Here is a 16,915-nt window from a genome sequence, read left to right as displayed (position 1 = left end):
AAACACATTTTGACAAAAAATAACATTTATTATAAGTTTCCTGAAGAATTTATATGGAGTAACATGGGATAAATACTCCGTTGGTACGTAGGGGTAAACTTTAAGCCTTGGTAAAACAAATGTTAACTTTAAAAAATACAATATTTCTGTATACAAATGTATTATTGCATGCAGTACCAAAAATTAGGAAAAGAGAGTACTTAATTTATAATTTTTTGTTTAACTATAATTTTATACCTGTAGTGTTATATAATATGTTAAAAATCTCTTTTTAGTCTGCTCTCTTTGCTGGCCACCTAGTAACAGCCTTCGCAATAGCTTTGGTTGTATCCCTTGCGTTTGAGGCTCCAGCAGTTGCATTATTAAAGTATGCAGCTCCAGAGAAGATAATTAAAAAACGTGCCAAAGCTGCTCTGAGGAAAAAGGCTACTGCAGCCACAGTTGTGACAGCAGAACAAGGTACTCAGGAGAGGTGATCTTCTGCAGTAAACAACTCCCCTTGTAAATTAATGGCATTTTATATGTGTATTTAATATGTAAATAAAACAATAGAACAGAAGAAAAGCGTGTGTTAGTGAAGGAACAAACTGTGCGATTATAGACTTCACATAACGTTCGTCCATGTTTTAATTCTTTTTCAAGCAAGACATATAAAACATACATGGACTTACTTGTTATTAAAAGAAATAGTGTTCATAAAGACAATATGAAAACTCAAAAAGCTACTACAAGATACAAACTCAAGTTGTTTATATTTATATACTTGTTGGTGTTTTGTATGTTAAATACTGTTCTTGAATCATGTACTAAATCTCCATATTGTAAACATATTGATTTACATGATAAAAGTTTTCCAGTCCTAGACATTATCTCCAAATTTTTCATCTGGATTCGATTTTGGAACCTAACGAAAAATGGGAACATAATAAAATTGTCCAAAATCTAAAATTGTGCTTTAGATAACCTAATTTCGAAAGATGTACGGAAAACAGAAGCTTGGAATACTAAACATAAAAGTATACACGTACAGCTTGCATACACTATATTTTTAATAAAATTAAATTATAAAATTAAAATTATTAAAATTAAAATTATTTCTGTCTCTTCTTTTATTTTCATTGATGTAAAGAAAATATTCTTATATTCATTTATTTATTTATGGAAAACTTCCTGTTTACTCCTAAATATTCAATTATTATCAGATTAGGAAAATCGCAGACCATAATAATAATAAAATTAATAGAATCTCTCTATTTTCTTTCCCTTTTAAAAGTATAACATTGATGATAAAGAACGAGAACATTTTATAATTAACTATAATCTGTTTTTTTTTTCATAAATTTCTTCATTTACATGCTTGATAAACTTACATTGGTTAATAAAGTTTTCGTTTTAAAATATATGTATGCTTCAGTCATTAAATTGGAACAAAGTGGAAGATCTAGTTAAGTTAATTGTGTCTTAAACAGGGTGTCTACTGGTCATGAAAGTCATGAAAGTCATGAAAAAGTCATATATTTTGCTTAGTGGTCATGAAAGCCATGAAAAAGTCCTTTATTTACCCAACTGGTCATGAAAATCTGAAATCTCAGAGTATATTTTTATACTTCATACTGCATGTACTGAAACGGTTGTATCAGGTCAGTAATTGTGAGAATTTCCCCCACCAGTTAGTGCTGGCTAACTGGTACTTTACTGTCTTCCTAGCTGCTCCCCATTTCATCTTCGTCTCTGTAATATAGTAACAACTTTTTACTGTCCAACTTTCTGATCTGCTATTTCTTTACTTTAAGAAATGTAAATTGTGTATTTTTGGGCCTTTAGACTTATGCAAATAATATTATTCGTTTGTGTTTGCAGATTTTAAATTTGATGATCTATTTTTTTTAAAACGAATTTCTTTTATAGTTTGTTTTGTCTTTGGGCAGTTCTCTGAGTGCTTAATTTCAGACAAATTTCTGCTAGATGGATACTTCAGAACTTGATGGAATTGATGTTCAAATTAACTGTGAAAAAGAAGTTGAACTTGTAATATTCAATCAAGATGTCCATTTTTGTGTTCACTTTTTTTAAAGTTTTGATGTGATACTAGTATGCAGACTGTGAGAAAAAAAATATTTGTAAAAGTACCCTTGAAAAAAGAGAAGAAAGAAGGCATCAGACCCCATCCAGGATGAAGGTTCCATTATGAACAAATTCAGTAGGTCTTATCAGTATGTTTATGTACGCTAATTTCAAATATGACACGATGGAAAAGAATTGTATATTTACGTAATCAGTCTTTTCTTGTAAACGAAAATTATAAATGTAGAATTCAGAGTACATAAAATGCAGATAAAAAAACCTAGCTGAATGTAACGGGACTGTTCACAAGATTTTTTTTTTTTTTAATCTATAGAACCTGGTAAGCCTTAAACCCATACTTGAACCGCAATTAAAAATTTGTTTACTGCCTTTTAAATTGCTCTTGCATTTTAAAATTAGTTGTCAGCTAATCGACATTATGTACATTAGACAAATAAGAACATAATTTGATCTTCATCTTAACCGATGCACCACGGATGATAGGGGTTTATTATTACTAATGGTAAATTTTTATCGCCATGGTCATGAAAATTTGAACAAAAAGGTCATGAAAAGTCATGAAAAAGTCATGAATTTACTTTCTGGTATTCCAGTAGACACCCTGTTAAAACATTCTATAATGTTTCGTTTGGTTCATACGTCAGCAATGAAATGTATTGGTTTAAGATGTTAAAAATTATCTCCTGATCATACAATCACAAACAGTTTCTATGCTGGAAGACTTATGAATAATGAAAACATGATTATTTATAAATACATTGATGTCATATTGTCTCAAGTTACAACCTACTAAAAGTCGAACGAACCAAAATTGTTAAAATTAATACAACACGCTCCTAAATTTATCTGCTAAATGCTCTGTTTCTTAATTAGAAGTTTGTAAACCAATGTAGTTATATTTATTATAAAGCTAAATGTATGAAATAACTCTTTTTGGAAATTTATGTCATGTTTATTTTACATAGTTTTTACCGTATGATCATTTTGCCGTTTATTTTACTAGTACCTTTAGAATTATTTTATCACAATGGATTTTCATCAAGTTTATATCTTTTGACACTTGCATCTTTGGTGCACTGAGGCCAGAGTTCGAGTCCTGGTGGGAGAGCCTTAAAATTTAAATACATTATGGTGATTTGGGTTCCATTACAAACTGTAGATCCATGTCTCTTGTAGCCTAGGTGCTGAAAGAATCGTTATAATTCCAATTTAACCAATTCAATAATTTGTCTTCTACATGGAATAATGATCTTGATCATATATATTAATATATAAAATTTTATTGGAAATTCAATTATGCTATTAGATTAGAAAAAAAAAACCTAAAATAGTGGGACACGTCTATCGCGCGGGATGTGTATAGAGTTGCGGTTGGAGAGTCTTTAGATACGAGATATCTCGATAAACTTAGAAGATAGGAAAATAGGAAGCTCTTCGGGAAGTAAGATGTCATAACCCCGACTGGATCACATTTACACAACACAGATTTTTTTTTTCAGCGATGGACTTTTCAGAATTTCTTAAGCAATAGAGTTTGGTAGTCATTGTTCGTTATATTCTTGAATTTTAATTATCATCATAGATTTTTGTAACAATTTTCCTTTTTCTTTGAGACTATTTTTGTTATTTTCTAATTCTAAAGGTAACTATTTTGTTCTTCTACATTATTTCTTTTTTTATGTTTCGCCATAATCATTACAGCTCACTAAAAATATAACTATTTTTTTCTACTAAAATGATTGTTGTTTATACATTATCAATTAATCATCATTATCATAGGTATTCTGCCATAATTGGTAGGTCACTTGCTGCAACTGAAAAGCTTACGTGCTCCAAGGTCTCCCACTAACTTCTTCGTCCTCACGAACGATTTTTCTGTTTTGATATCATCTACTAATCGTAGTCTCCTTTGTCCCCTACCTCTCTTTTCTGCCACCATACCCTCTAGCACGTCCCTCATGATACATTTCCTTCTTAGCTAACGTTCCTACCACTTTCTCATCTTCTTCTTAGTAATATTTAAAATTGTTCCTTTTGTCCCCACCATTTCTAACGTCCTCTCATTCGTTTTCCGCTCGACCCATCTAATTCTATTCATTCTTCTCCACTACATTTCCAAAGCTTCCAGTCATTTTTCATCATTTTGCGTAATGTTCATAGTTCTGACCCATACGGTACAATACTCCACACGAGGCATTTGATGTCATTTTTTTTTTCAATTCTTTGTTCAAGGTCCCACAAAACAGTATTTTCTTCCTCCTATAGACTTCTCTCGCCATTCCTATCCTTGCTTTTATTTCATGTTCACATTTCATATCACTACTAATAATACTACCCAAGTATCGAAAACTAGTCACTTGTTCTATTTTCTTCCCTCCTACTTCTATATTTGACACCGACCCCGTTGTTCCAATCACCATGTCTTTTGTCTTTCTAACATTTATTTTCACACCGTATCCTTCCCAGCCCTTCCTCGAGTTTTCTAACATGTTATTGATCTTCTCTTCAGATTCTGCAATAAGCGCCATATCATCTGCAAACCGTTTATCAATTAAAAGTATCAATAATTCATCATCTATGTACAAATCATATTATATAGTTCTTTAAAACTTTTAATGAAATGATTTTCAGTACTGACTAAGATATTAAAACTGTAAACAATATATCTTTTTAAACTACAGTAGATCAAGCATCACATTCAGCTATATTAAAAATCCTTTATCGTAATTAATCTTTAATTTCACCAACCCAAATACTTCAAACATAGAAGTTCTTCGTAAAGTTTCTTAACTTTCATGAATTCAAACTGACTAGATCCGAAATCACATTTTACTAATTGATCAACTGACATTTCTTTCCTGCACCTACATTAACATAAAAGCATGTTCAATCTTGAATATCAGCAATTTGGAAAGAATGTAATTTGTTAATGCAGCTCTGAAGATATAAATAGAATAACTAATAAAAGGATCATCGAGAAAAATAAAATAAATATGTCTTTAATTTCCGAAAAGAGTTTATTTATTTGAGAAAAATAATGCACGTAATCATCGTAAAAGTATAAACGAATATTTAAATACAAATATTTTTAGGAATATTATATTTTATAACTATTTTAAAGGACTGAAATGAACATAACATTAGTTATATTCTTGTTCATTACAATATCCCGTTTGAATAAATGTAATTGAACAACCAACCATATATATTCTAAATAAGTTACAAAATATATTTCAAATAAGAAAAAGCACTCTTCTAATTTATAAGTTAATTATCGATTTGAAGTTTTCAATGAAATTTATGGATCTGCAGCAATTTGTGTTATATTCTATTTTTTTAAAATTTAGAATGATTTTTTCTTTTAAAATACACATTCCATAAATATGTTTAGTGAATAAATAATTGTGGAATCATTTTGAAAGCCTCTTTGCATTCATATATGGGAACTCAACATATGATTCCAGAGAAATGTGAAACCGGACTTTACAGTGATGTCTTATAATTATGAAAAGCCTATAAAAATGGTTTGGTCTTATATTACATGAAGCACAGTAAACACTTTTATTCATGTTTTGTTTCCAGATAGCTTAACAACAGACAACGTGTCCCGAATTTGTTCTAAATATTCAAATATGTATGATAATTGAATAAAATATATAACTTATTTTTTCTTGATTAGAATCATCCCGTTTATTTCATGTAAATGTATTTGATTTTTTTCTACACTTCAATGCTTCATAAAGTTAAATTTAACTTTGTATTTGAATATCTCTGTAAGAAACATATTGTTAAAAAATGTTACTCCTTGTTGATTTCTCTTGTCGTTCAAAGAGAAAATTAATTATATTATCGTTACGTTCTACATGGAAAGAACTGGTACAATTTAATTCGAATGTAATAAAAGACGGAAATAATTTACTATCATTTTCATATTGATACAGTTATATATTTAAATATACATAACTCACTTGAAATGTGTTTAATCATAATATTATGCATGTCATTGTTTTTCGTTCAAAATGTTCATGTAGTTAAAACATTTTATTATGAAAATAAAAAGATCTATTCACAAAAAAAGTTATAATGCTATTATTTCAAGTTATTTAATCAATATTGAAGATAATTCTATGTGTTTCATCTTTTACTAATCATCTTTTACATGGAATTTCGGTTATTGCGATATCACTTTCTAACCATATAGCCTTTTCAATGTATCATGTACAACTAAGTGTTGGGAGTTACCCTTTTATAAGAACAGAGGAATAAAAGACTGAAGTTTGCCTGCATAGCCATTTTAAAATCTCGTGAAACTTTAATACATGCCACAAATGCTTATCGAGACGTGAGATTTTTATGGGCTATAAACATGAAGACAAAATTTTCATTTCAAGATATTCTACTCTGGCTTTCAGACCTTCAATTAATTTATAGAGTTACATAGGTTATTATTCATTTTTGGTTTCTTTCATACATGCACTGTTAAAAATGGTTTCTTAAATTCGAGAAAAATTTCCTCGTATTTGAGAACATCCGTTTCTTACCTGTGCACCGAGTAATACATTCTTAAAAGTGAGATTTCGATTTTCTCAAATCATTTTGAGAAATAACGACTCAAATGCGAGCAAGTGTATCTCACTTCGGAGAAAGCAAATACTTTCTCAAATTTGAGAAAAAATGTATTTTTTCTTAAAATTGGGAAAGTAACATTTGAGGAAATGAAACATATAACCCCAATGTTGAGAAACACATTTCTCAAAAAAATTGAGAAATGTCTTTTTCAAAATCGAGAAACGGTGCATAGAAACGGGGTTTTCAAATACGAGGAGAGAAGGGAAAAAACAAACAAAATATAAACATGCAAAATATCAGACTATTAGTACATACAGAATTTATATTAAATAAACATCTACAGTTATATTGTTTAAAATATAACACATTTAAACCTTCATTTCAACTCAAGAAAATTCCACGAAGACCACGAAGACTTGTATTTTAAGTGTGCTGCTTACTCCTACTGCATCGGACTGTTAAACATTTTCCTTTTTATCACCGTCCACTTTTTCAAGACTTTTCTTTTTCATCGACGTGGGTTTACTTAAGATTCTCCCTCCAACATTATACCAACTTCTTGATGATTCAAATTCAAGAATTATCAGTCTACTTCAGTCTAACAGCAACAATTTCTGCTGAAGTGTAACAGACAGAATAGTTACACGCAACACCTTCAAAAACTACACGAAAATAAATTATCATACAAGATTTATTAGATGTTGTCATGCTCTCATCAATTAAAATACTAAAATTTTCTCATGGCTCTACAATAAAGTTAGACTAGGGCCATCGTAACCTGAGCTCTGACAGATCTAACATCGTGTAAGTTGACGACAGTGTTGCGAACCGTCATAGCAAGAAGAATCAAAGCGACCACATGACAGAACGATAAAGGAATCGAATTACTTTATCACTGATTGAATCAGATTATAAGTTGAAATATTTACAAACTAGATATTTTAAAAAAATAATCGTACTTCACTTTACTCCTCAACATTCCACCACGACGTAGTTCCACCAGGCCTAAAGTTATTGCCACAAAAATGAATACTTTTTTTTCCCACTTATTGACACAACTCTGTCCTTTTGACAAATTTGCTACGTAAATAGAAGTAGGGTTACATGGAACAACAACCAGTCCACCTCCCTATCGCCGCAGGCAGTAGGTTTTCGTGGAATTGACAGCGAAGAGGGTAGTGAGTGTGTACGGCTCTTCTAAAGTTCAAGGGCAATGAACCATTATTTGGAATGTCAGGCTGAAATTAGTATAATTTCTAATGATCTTTGTAGGAAATTTGTTGACATAAGGAAAAAATGTGCCTACATACTCTATATATTACAGAGATTGTTATAATGAGCTTTTCATAAGGACTGATTTAGAAATTGAGTGGTTGGAAAGTAACGAACGTGATCCAGCTATGTTTGTCTTTTCGTAGAAGACATTTTTTCACCAATATGTGAAAGGGAGGATAGGTTTAGACCCACAAAAATACATTTGGAAACACTAGGTTGTTTCCATGGTAACCGAACAGTGTTGTCGCATTTATACCTACTCATTACTGTGAAAGTTTTTGTGTTGTCAGGTTGTTTTGATTTTTTGTGCTATCATCTCAGTGCATTGGTGTGAATATTGTGTTGTTATTTTCATTCATCAGTAGAACATAGTTTGTATTCGTATTATTCATATAGTCCCAAAATATAAATTTAGTATGTGTATGTGTGTATGTTTGTGTTTATGAACACAATGCCTGAAGTGGGGCCGCGGTGGCTCAGTGGTAGAGCGTTCACCTCTGGTGCTTGGGGTCCCGGGTTCGATCCCAGCCCCCGCCAAGTGAACTTTGTGGTGGACAAGCACCGTGTGCGTGGGTTTTCTCGGGTTCTCCCGTTTCCTCCCACTTTCTTCATTTCATTCATTTCTCATTATCACCGTCTCCTTTAGCCTAACCGGCATAAACCTGGGACGTAAAACTCAAAGATTTCATTTCATTTTTACAATGCCTGAAGTGCGGAAAGAGGGTGCCCTTGACAAGTCAGGCACGGGAATTTGTTTGAGTTTTACGTCCCACGGTTATGCCGGTTAGGCTAAAGGAGAACGGAAATTTGTGTTTAATCTCAGGGAATATTTGGAGAAAGAACGTAACGACGGTCCTTTATTGCCATTGAATAAAGTGATTGAAAGAGTAGATTCAGCTTTATACATTAGCCCTACAACTGTGAAAAGAATCACAAAAGAGAAGTGCCTGAAAGACCTCGCTGAACCGGCGGATATTTTATCCACCCTAGGAAAAAAGCGTAAGATTTCTACAGTAAATGGAATTAAATTATCTACAATTGAAAGCCATTCTCTAACGTAAGTAGTTTTCATTAAAAAAAAGATATAAAAAAAGATATGGGTCTTAGCAGAGTCGTTCTGATGTGTGTTTAATGTCATACTAAAGAGTTGAACTGATTTTAACGTCTCTTTCAACAGCGAGGCTATATGAGACGTGAACCTACTGATTAACGTGGAATCCGAACCACATGAGCTCGGGAATAGAACCGGGGTCTCCCATGCCAAAGGCGTACGCTAACCGCATACTAAAGAGTTCGGCTAACATGTTTCCATGCAGTAGTCAGGCATTTAGTATGACGCTAATCATATGTCAAAACGGCTCTGCATAAGGCCCTATGTGTTTAGAAGTAACGGTTGTTTTCTTTACGATTTTGTAAACTATCTTAATGCAATACTATTTTTTTTTTTTTGTCTAATACTTTCGTCAGGCATAATGTTAAATAATATTTTTGTTGTAATACATATATGATTCATTTCCACAATATGTGCCCCTTGTTATATTTATCCCAGACAGCATGTTTGCTTGCCGCAAGCTTGCCTGCCGCTTTTATTTGATTTTATTTCGCTTTGGCTTATACACAAAAGCTTATTTCTGCTTAGCGCAAGCTGTAGTGCGGGCAACGCACGCTTCACTTGTGAGTCGCTTTTCTTTAGATTGAATTAAAAAGCCAGCGCGCGTTCGATTTTCAGTTGTTCTCAAAAACCACGTGATGCTGACCTCTTAACTTTCGGCGACAAGGTAGTGTTTGCGTTGTTAGCGTCTTGTTAGCATTCAGCTTGAATAAAGGACAAACTTAATTATTTTTTTTAATTGTGCCGTCTAGTACTCTAGTACTCTAGTCCCACCTATAATGTCGCTCTTTATTTCCTCATATTTCGGTAACTATGAGGCATAACGAATTGTAGTATTTATGTATAAAGCATAAATGTGAACATAGATGGAAGCAGGTTTGAGCCTACTTATTTTGCGAAAGAATACAGAACTGGTGGAGATATTTTAATATAAACTTCAAGTTTAACTTACAGTATAAACTTTATCTGAACGCTGTGTTTAAAATGTAAACATTTAATCTGCGTTTTTATATAAAAAGGTAGAAATTTCAAGTACTCGCGGCTAATATAGCAACATATTAGATATTTGTAAGAAGCAACGGCGCCTTGGTTATCATACTTACCTCATCAAGAAACCTAGCCTGTCTTGTGTTTGTTAGTGTGTCAGCGAGGACCAGGTATTGAAATACGTACCTGAGAGCATAACACATATACGGCACTTACAGGATAGACGAAAGTTATCGCTTTCGAAGGGTTCCTTGTCTTTTGAATCTAATCTAATCTAATCTCTCTACCAGTGGGCCTGGAGCCCATAACTGGTTGACCCATATGGCGACTGGAGGACAACATGTCGGACTTCCTACGGTAATAGCTGGTCCTACCGTCTCCTCTGTAGATTCGGATATCAGACGTAGGCACCGAGATTCACACCGTACCGACAATAGCCCGGAAAGATCACGATCTCCAGTTATAGGTCACCATCACACACCGTCTCCGAAACGTCATCGCCGAGATAGCATCTCCGACTCCGATAGTGAGCGACTTAGGATCGACGAAACGGAGTTCCCATCGCTAACTGACAGTGCAAAACAACCAATCTATTCGTTCTTACTTACAAATTTCGATGCAAAATATCAGAACGAAAAGCAAATCTATCTTCAGCTCACTAAATATTATCGGAGAGCTCAGATATCTCAAATTGTTGCAACCAGAAATGGAATGATCATAAAATCTCCTGATCAGCATCTAGCTACCACTATTCGTAACAAGTTCAGTTATGAAATTTTTGGCAAGAATGCACAACTCTCCAAATTGACTGACCGGAGAATCAAACAGCCGCCTCCACCACCTCGCACGCCTGCTTTTTCCGTGGTCATACGAGGTGTAACTCCTGACCTTACGGATGATGAGATTCTACAAGAACTCACAGAAGAAGGGCACAAAGTTTCCAAATGCATCCGCATTAGAAACGACCGAGGTCCCACTTACATGGTCCGAGTGTTATCTCACTCGCAGGACACCATCAACCAGCTTCTTGATAACGGAGCCTATATATATCGCAAACGGCATCGTGTCGAGCCCTCACGCACTGCACGACCAGTACCAATCCGTTGCGAGCGTTGTCAAGAATATAACACGCACACCAGCGCCAACTGCAGGAATAACTTGAAATGCGGATACTGTGCTGGACTCCATTCCACACGTACCTGTCCGAACTTGCAGCGCCCACCGCAGTGCTCAGCTTGTCCTGAACAACACCCGACTTACAGCTTTAAGTGTCAAGGTCGACCCGCACCTTCACCAGATAAACCTCACTTAGTGGCACCACTTCGCACTCAAAGTGAACCAACAACCGACCCCAATCCTTCCTCCAATGTACCACCTGATTCTCAGCCTGTTACAGTATCTCAACTTCTTCAGTTCATCACATTAACGCTACAGAACGTGCATCCTTTTCTACGGCCGCATGTACTACAACAAGTACAGTATGCTGCCCGCTGTATATTCCACGTTACTTTCAATGCCACCTATACAGGCCAACGAGTTCACTTTCACACCACCCGCTTGGAAACATCTGTTTGAGATTATGAATTTCTTTATGGATATCGTTATCATCTTTCTTAACATCAGTTCCCTCAATCAACATAAACCTCTCTTCGAACAACTTCTTTTGGAAGAACATGCATCAGCGTTTCTACTAAACGAAACGCATCTCACACCTCGCATGTCTTGTAAGTTTTCAGGATACCAGATCTTTCGAGCCGACAACCGAACACCAGCCCTCCGCGCCAATGGCGGCGTACTCATTGGATTTGCTTCTCAGTTACCTTATCGTACTTTCCAAGCTCCTATTCCCAACCTTCCAGAATATCTTATCAGAACCGTCTATTTCAAGGCTTTATACATCACCTTGGCAACCATCTACGTGCGCCCCGGCCATTCAATACCATACTCCTTTCTTCAGTATATCGCAAACAATTTCCGCCACTTCATTATCATGGCCGATATTAACATTCATAGTAGACCTGCTTACCAGAAGGCTCAATTCCAGGACTTTGTTACAACACGCATACCTTGCATTCTGCATAAACTTCCAAAATCAACACGCCCTATCTCAGATACCACACCGGATGTTGTCATCACCTCAACTACCCTTGCCGGCAAATGCCATATCGAAGTCTTAGACCCTCTTGGCAGCGACCACCTCCCAGTCAAGTTATCTATCAAACGTTCTTTTCGCCACCACTGTTCTGTAAACATTCCACCGAGGGAGGTCCCTAGATTTGACAAAGCTAATTGGGATAACTACAGACTTCATCTCACTTCTAAGCTTGAACATCTCGAGCCACCAAATAGTGAGGATGAACTATATTCGGCGCTGGATACTATCACCTCTTCTATCCATACAGCATCTGCCGAGAATATACCTACCTCGCAAGTACATCCATGGCGTCCTCGATTACCACCTCAATACCTTCACATGATCAGACGTTCTCGACAATTTTACCGAGATTACGTACGTACCAAAAACGAAGAGGCTCTACGCCATCACCGACAACTCCAACGTACGGTTCGTAACTACGTTATAGCTTATAAACTTCGAAACTGGGTCAAAACATGCAATACACTGGACGCAACTTCACATCCTACCAAATACTGGAAGAGATTTAACGCATTGACTGGCAAACTCACTCGAACACCTTATCCTCTCATTGACGGTGATCATCCACTCACCTCAGATAGTGCCAAAGCTGATGCCTTTGCGAATCACCTCCAAACCATCTTCACGCCGTTTCCTCCTGAAAGATCTGAACGCCGCCATCCTGCATATGCGTTTAATGTTGATTCTCGTTATCTTCAACCCAGTACAGAGCATACCTTTCCAGCTCATCACGAGCTTACCACACCTATCACAGTTCCAGAAATTCGTGAAGTCACAGCTCGCAAACGTAACACTGCTCCAGGCATGGACCTTATCACCTACCGTCACATTAAAGAGAGTCCTTTCTGTTTACTGCTCCTGCTAGCCCATATTTTCACTTTCATTTTACGTACCGGTATCATTCCCGTCAATTGGAAAACCTCCAAGACCTTAATGTTTCTAAAACCTAACAAGCCAGCTACCTCAGTATCATCTTACCGTCCAATCCAATTAACCATTGTTTTCTGCAAAATTCTCGAACGCATTCTTGTTAACAGACTTCATCCACATTTCTCTCGCCATCGCATCATTCCACTCCATCAGGCAGGTTTCCGTCCTCACATTGGTGTTCATGACCAGCTCTTACGCCTTACCAATCTCATTACGAATCACTTCAACCGCTCACAGCCATCATGTTTACTTCTATTAGACCTTGAGAAAGCTTTCGATAAGGTATGGCATCTTGCGCTTTTCTTTAAGCTTCTGTCCTGTAAACTACCAATGTGCTACATCCGATTCATTTTCAACTTTCTATCATGTCGCATAACATACATATCTGTTAACAACTCCTTATCACACCCTGTCTTTATTCATTCCGGAGTTCCACAGGGCTCAGCATTATCTCCACTTTTGTATCTGCTCTTCGTTGCCGATCTTCCTCCACTTCCTTCAAATGTACATCTCTTCCAGTTTGCAGACGACACAGCCTTTCTTGCTCTCGGCAAAACGGTCCATCAATTGAACATAGCACTCCAATCTGCCATCGATATCTTCGTTAGTTGGTGCTCAAAATGGCGATTACGCCTAAATTCTGAGAAGACTCAAGCAATCGTTTTTCTTGACCCTAAAAGACGGTCCCGCGTCCATAGAAACCCAACACGCCTGAACCTTACTATTCTTGATACTCCCATCAAACCTACCAAACACGTTAAGTACCTAGGCGTTACATTCGATACTCACCTCACCTGGCGTCCTCACTTAGCGCAGATTATCACTAAAGCCTACAATAGACTGAATCTTCTTCGCCGACTTTCTGGCACAACCTGGGGCCTACGAGCAGATACCATTCTCACAACATATAAGGTGTTCCTACGACCCGTCCTCACCTATGGGTTCACAGCTTGGGTCGCTGCACATTCAACCTTTTACACCAAGCTCCAGATCCTAGAGCGACACGCCCTGCGTATTGCATATCGTATAAAGCTACCCAGCCCTACACAAGATCTGTATGATCGCATCTCCTTTCCTCACATCCTGTACCACATTGAAAAGCTTCGACTTTCCTACATCACCAATAGACTGGCACAGAATCATCCCCTTTTCCTTGATATTCTACACAGTGATATTGATTATGCTCCACAACATCCTGTTCGCCACTCTCCCTCCTCTTTACTTTATATCGTTATTCACTCCCACCAAATCATCCAGATCAAGACATCGCAGCTGCCTTTGCCATTCATTCAGATTCGCACTACATCTTCCCATCATACGCACAGTAATTCATCTCTTCTAACAGGGCTCATTGTGTCTCTCATCATGATCCTGAGCAGCCCCAGGATCGGAAGATAACATGCATTCGTCTAACTAACCCTTCCCTTCACTGTGTTGTGGCGTTCAGTGCACCTCACTCTCATCTCCATCTCATCACCCATCCTAATGATTATGGCTAAAGGCCATAATGTCTATGGTACTTTAATATTATATAATTTATGATCAATAAAGTTAATATAAATTATTAAATCACTTAGACCATCCCTGCTGCCTCCTTTCCATATTAATATTCCTTCTCTTCCCGAGAAAAGGCCGTAACCCTTGTAAGGGGCTAGCATGCCTTCAGCATGCTAGCATTGTTAAAAAAAAAGAAAACTTGGTTATCACAACTAAAACGTAACAATTATGCTAATTTTGATGTTTTGCAAAAGCGGATCGGAGACTTGGGTATTTTCACGGTTGTGCATTTGCTTCAGTAATTGGGAAGTTGATGGGACAATATATTGTAGCATAGATTTAGTCACACGGTTAAATTATACTGATTTCATACTGTTTTATCTAAATTCGCTTACTGTAAGCTTCCATATAACTTGTTTGGCGTGTGTTTCGCTTGCAATAAGCTTATTAAAGCTTGCCATTGATGAGAATACGCTTATAATTGGCTTGGGTTTGAGATAATTTGACTTGTGTTTAACTTGTGAAGACAAGCTTGCCCCAAGCCTTGCCCAGATGTAACTAACTAGCTTTGCACAAGCTTGCAGCAAGCTAATTGGCTTGCATAGTATAGCTTGCGGCAAGCTAATTGACCTTGCGACAGCAAGTTTGGGGCAACTTGCAGCAAGTTTAAATTGCTGTCTGGGATATTGTTACAGAAGATAAATGTGGCAACCGCGCTTGATTGCACGTGAGAGTTGTCAGAGCTCTTTTTAGCGCGGCCTTACTCTAGCAAGAATTTTTTTCATCCCCTCAGCAATAAACATTATCATGTTTTTGAACGTATGATCGGAGTATAACATATTTCCCACGGAAACACCATTTAATCTCTGAAGTTCAAGCAAAGAAGAATGTGTCAAAAAAGACAGATTTTCGTTAGCAATCATATATGCAGTACGCATGAGTGCTGCTGTGGTTCTAATTTTTTCTTCATTTTGGAGTTGTCATAGACTCGTGCTTTTATGTATGGATTCCTCAATGTGCTGTTTTTTCCGATTATATATTATTTCCATGCACTTGAGGTGGGACTTGCATCTTCCATGATCACCAATTTTGTCATTAAGTTTCTTGGGATTAGTTGCAGAAGCACCGTCTATAAACGCATTGTCGTTGCGTACGTGTTCCATGCTGTCTACGTTAAGAAATCGAATTTCACTGCACACGGAACAAATAAATAACTAATTTCATTTTGTTCATTGCCAACCACGGTCTGCTCTTCTTCCAGTTATTAAAACGAGATAATTCAACACAACCACCGACATTTTCACTACTCTCGTTTCCCGACTCTGTGAGAACGATACTATTAACATTACATTTTGCACGTTTTTCTGCTGGTGGAACTTCTATATCGGTATTCGCATCATCAGAAAGTTTTACCTTACCCGATGAAGTGCCTTCATTTGCTGTTGTATTTGGCGGTGTCTGTTCCTGTTGTTTCATACTGGGAGCATAAAATGACAATATAGTTCGTTCTTTCTGCATTGTGACGGTTGTATGTACTAGACACGCACTTTGTCTTGTTGTTTCAACACCTCATTTTTTACAGTGTAGCATTGGCTAGCTACTATTATTACGCATGTAGTTGTCTACAATACTGAGTTATGACAAGAGTTGACGTAGAGAAGACGTACAAGTTTCTACTATACAAATGATTTGAATTTCGAATTTTGTATTTCTCTGCCAAAACGGAAGGGCATCTCCAATTAGACCCGCTTTCGTAGGAAGCATGTTGCTTCATAGTTCGTGATGAAACATTTCTGGAGTCGGTTACAAGTTCCATTTAGCAACATTCGAAAGTTCAAACTCAGATGTCCAAGAATACTGTGCTGTGTCTTGTGTGGTCTCAGCCAACATAAAGATGTTCAGTTTTTTTTTTTTAAAGATGTTTGCTGTAGAGATTCCTATATCCCAATCCTATCAATTGTGATGTATTTCTTTTTATTATTTAATATTTAATAAATTAATTAGTCCTGATATGCTGAATTACCATATTAGATGAATATATATAATGAATTATATAATAATAATATTAATATACACTAATAAAATATAAAAATTACCATTTTGATAGGCAAATAATTTTATAGGAACAAAATTAAAATTTGCATATCGAAATGTAAATTAGTACAGCACAGGGAGTATACAGTGGGCTATGAATGAATCACAGCGAATGAGTTGCTTAAATTATTTTCCACCAACTGTGTCCTTTTGCTTTGTTTCGAGATGCGTAATATCACAATTCAAGAAGAGCAGAACGCAGTCAACTCCCA

General features: G+C 36.1%; 1 protein-coding gene across 1 annotated transcript in view; it reads left to right on the top strand.

Moving 5' to 3' along the window:
• LOC145676737 (nose resistant to fluoxetine protein 6-like) overlaps window positions 1-5,708 on the top strand; it is a 118,012-nt gene extending 112,304 nt beyond the window's left edge. Inside the window, exon 15 of the mRNA XM_081747549.1 lies at window positions 276-5,708. Within this exon, the coding sequence (XP_081603675.1) occupies window positions 276-476 (201 nt within the window). The 3' untranslated portion in view covers window positions 477-5,708. The remainder of the gene's footprint in view (window positions 1-275) is intronic.
• Window positions 5,709-16,915: the final 11,207 nt, after the last annotated feature.

This window comes from Thermobia domestica, unplaced genomic scaffold, assembly GCF_964235325.1.
Source record: "Thermobia domestica unplaced genomic scaffold, izTheDome1.hap1.1 HAP1_SCAFFOLD_318, whole genome shotgun sequence".
NCBI classification, from domain to species: domain Eukaryota; kingdom Metazoa; phylum Arthropoda; class Insecta; order Zygentoma; family Lepismatidae; genus Thermobia; species Thermobia domestica.
This window is presented reverse-complemented; position numbering and strand designations above follow the sequence as displayed.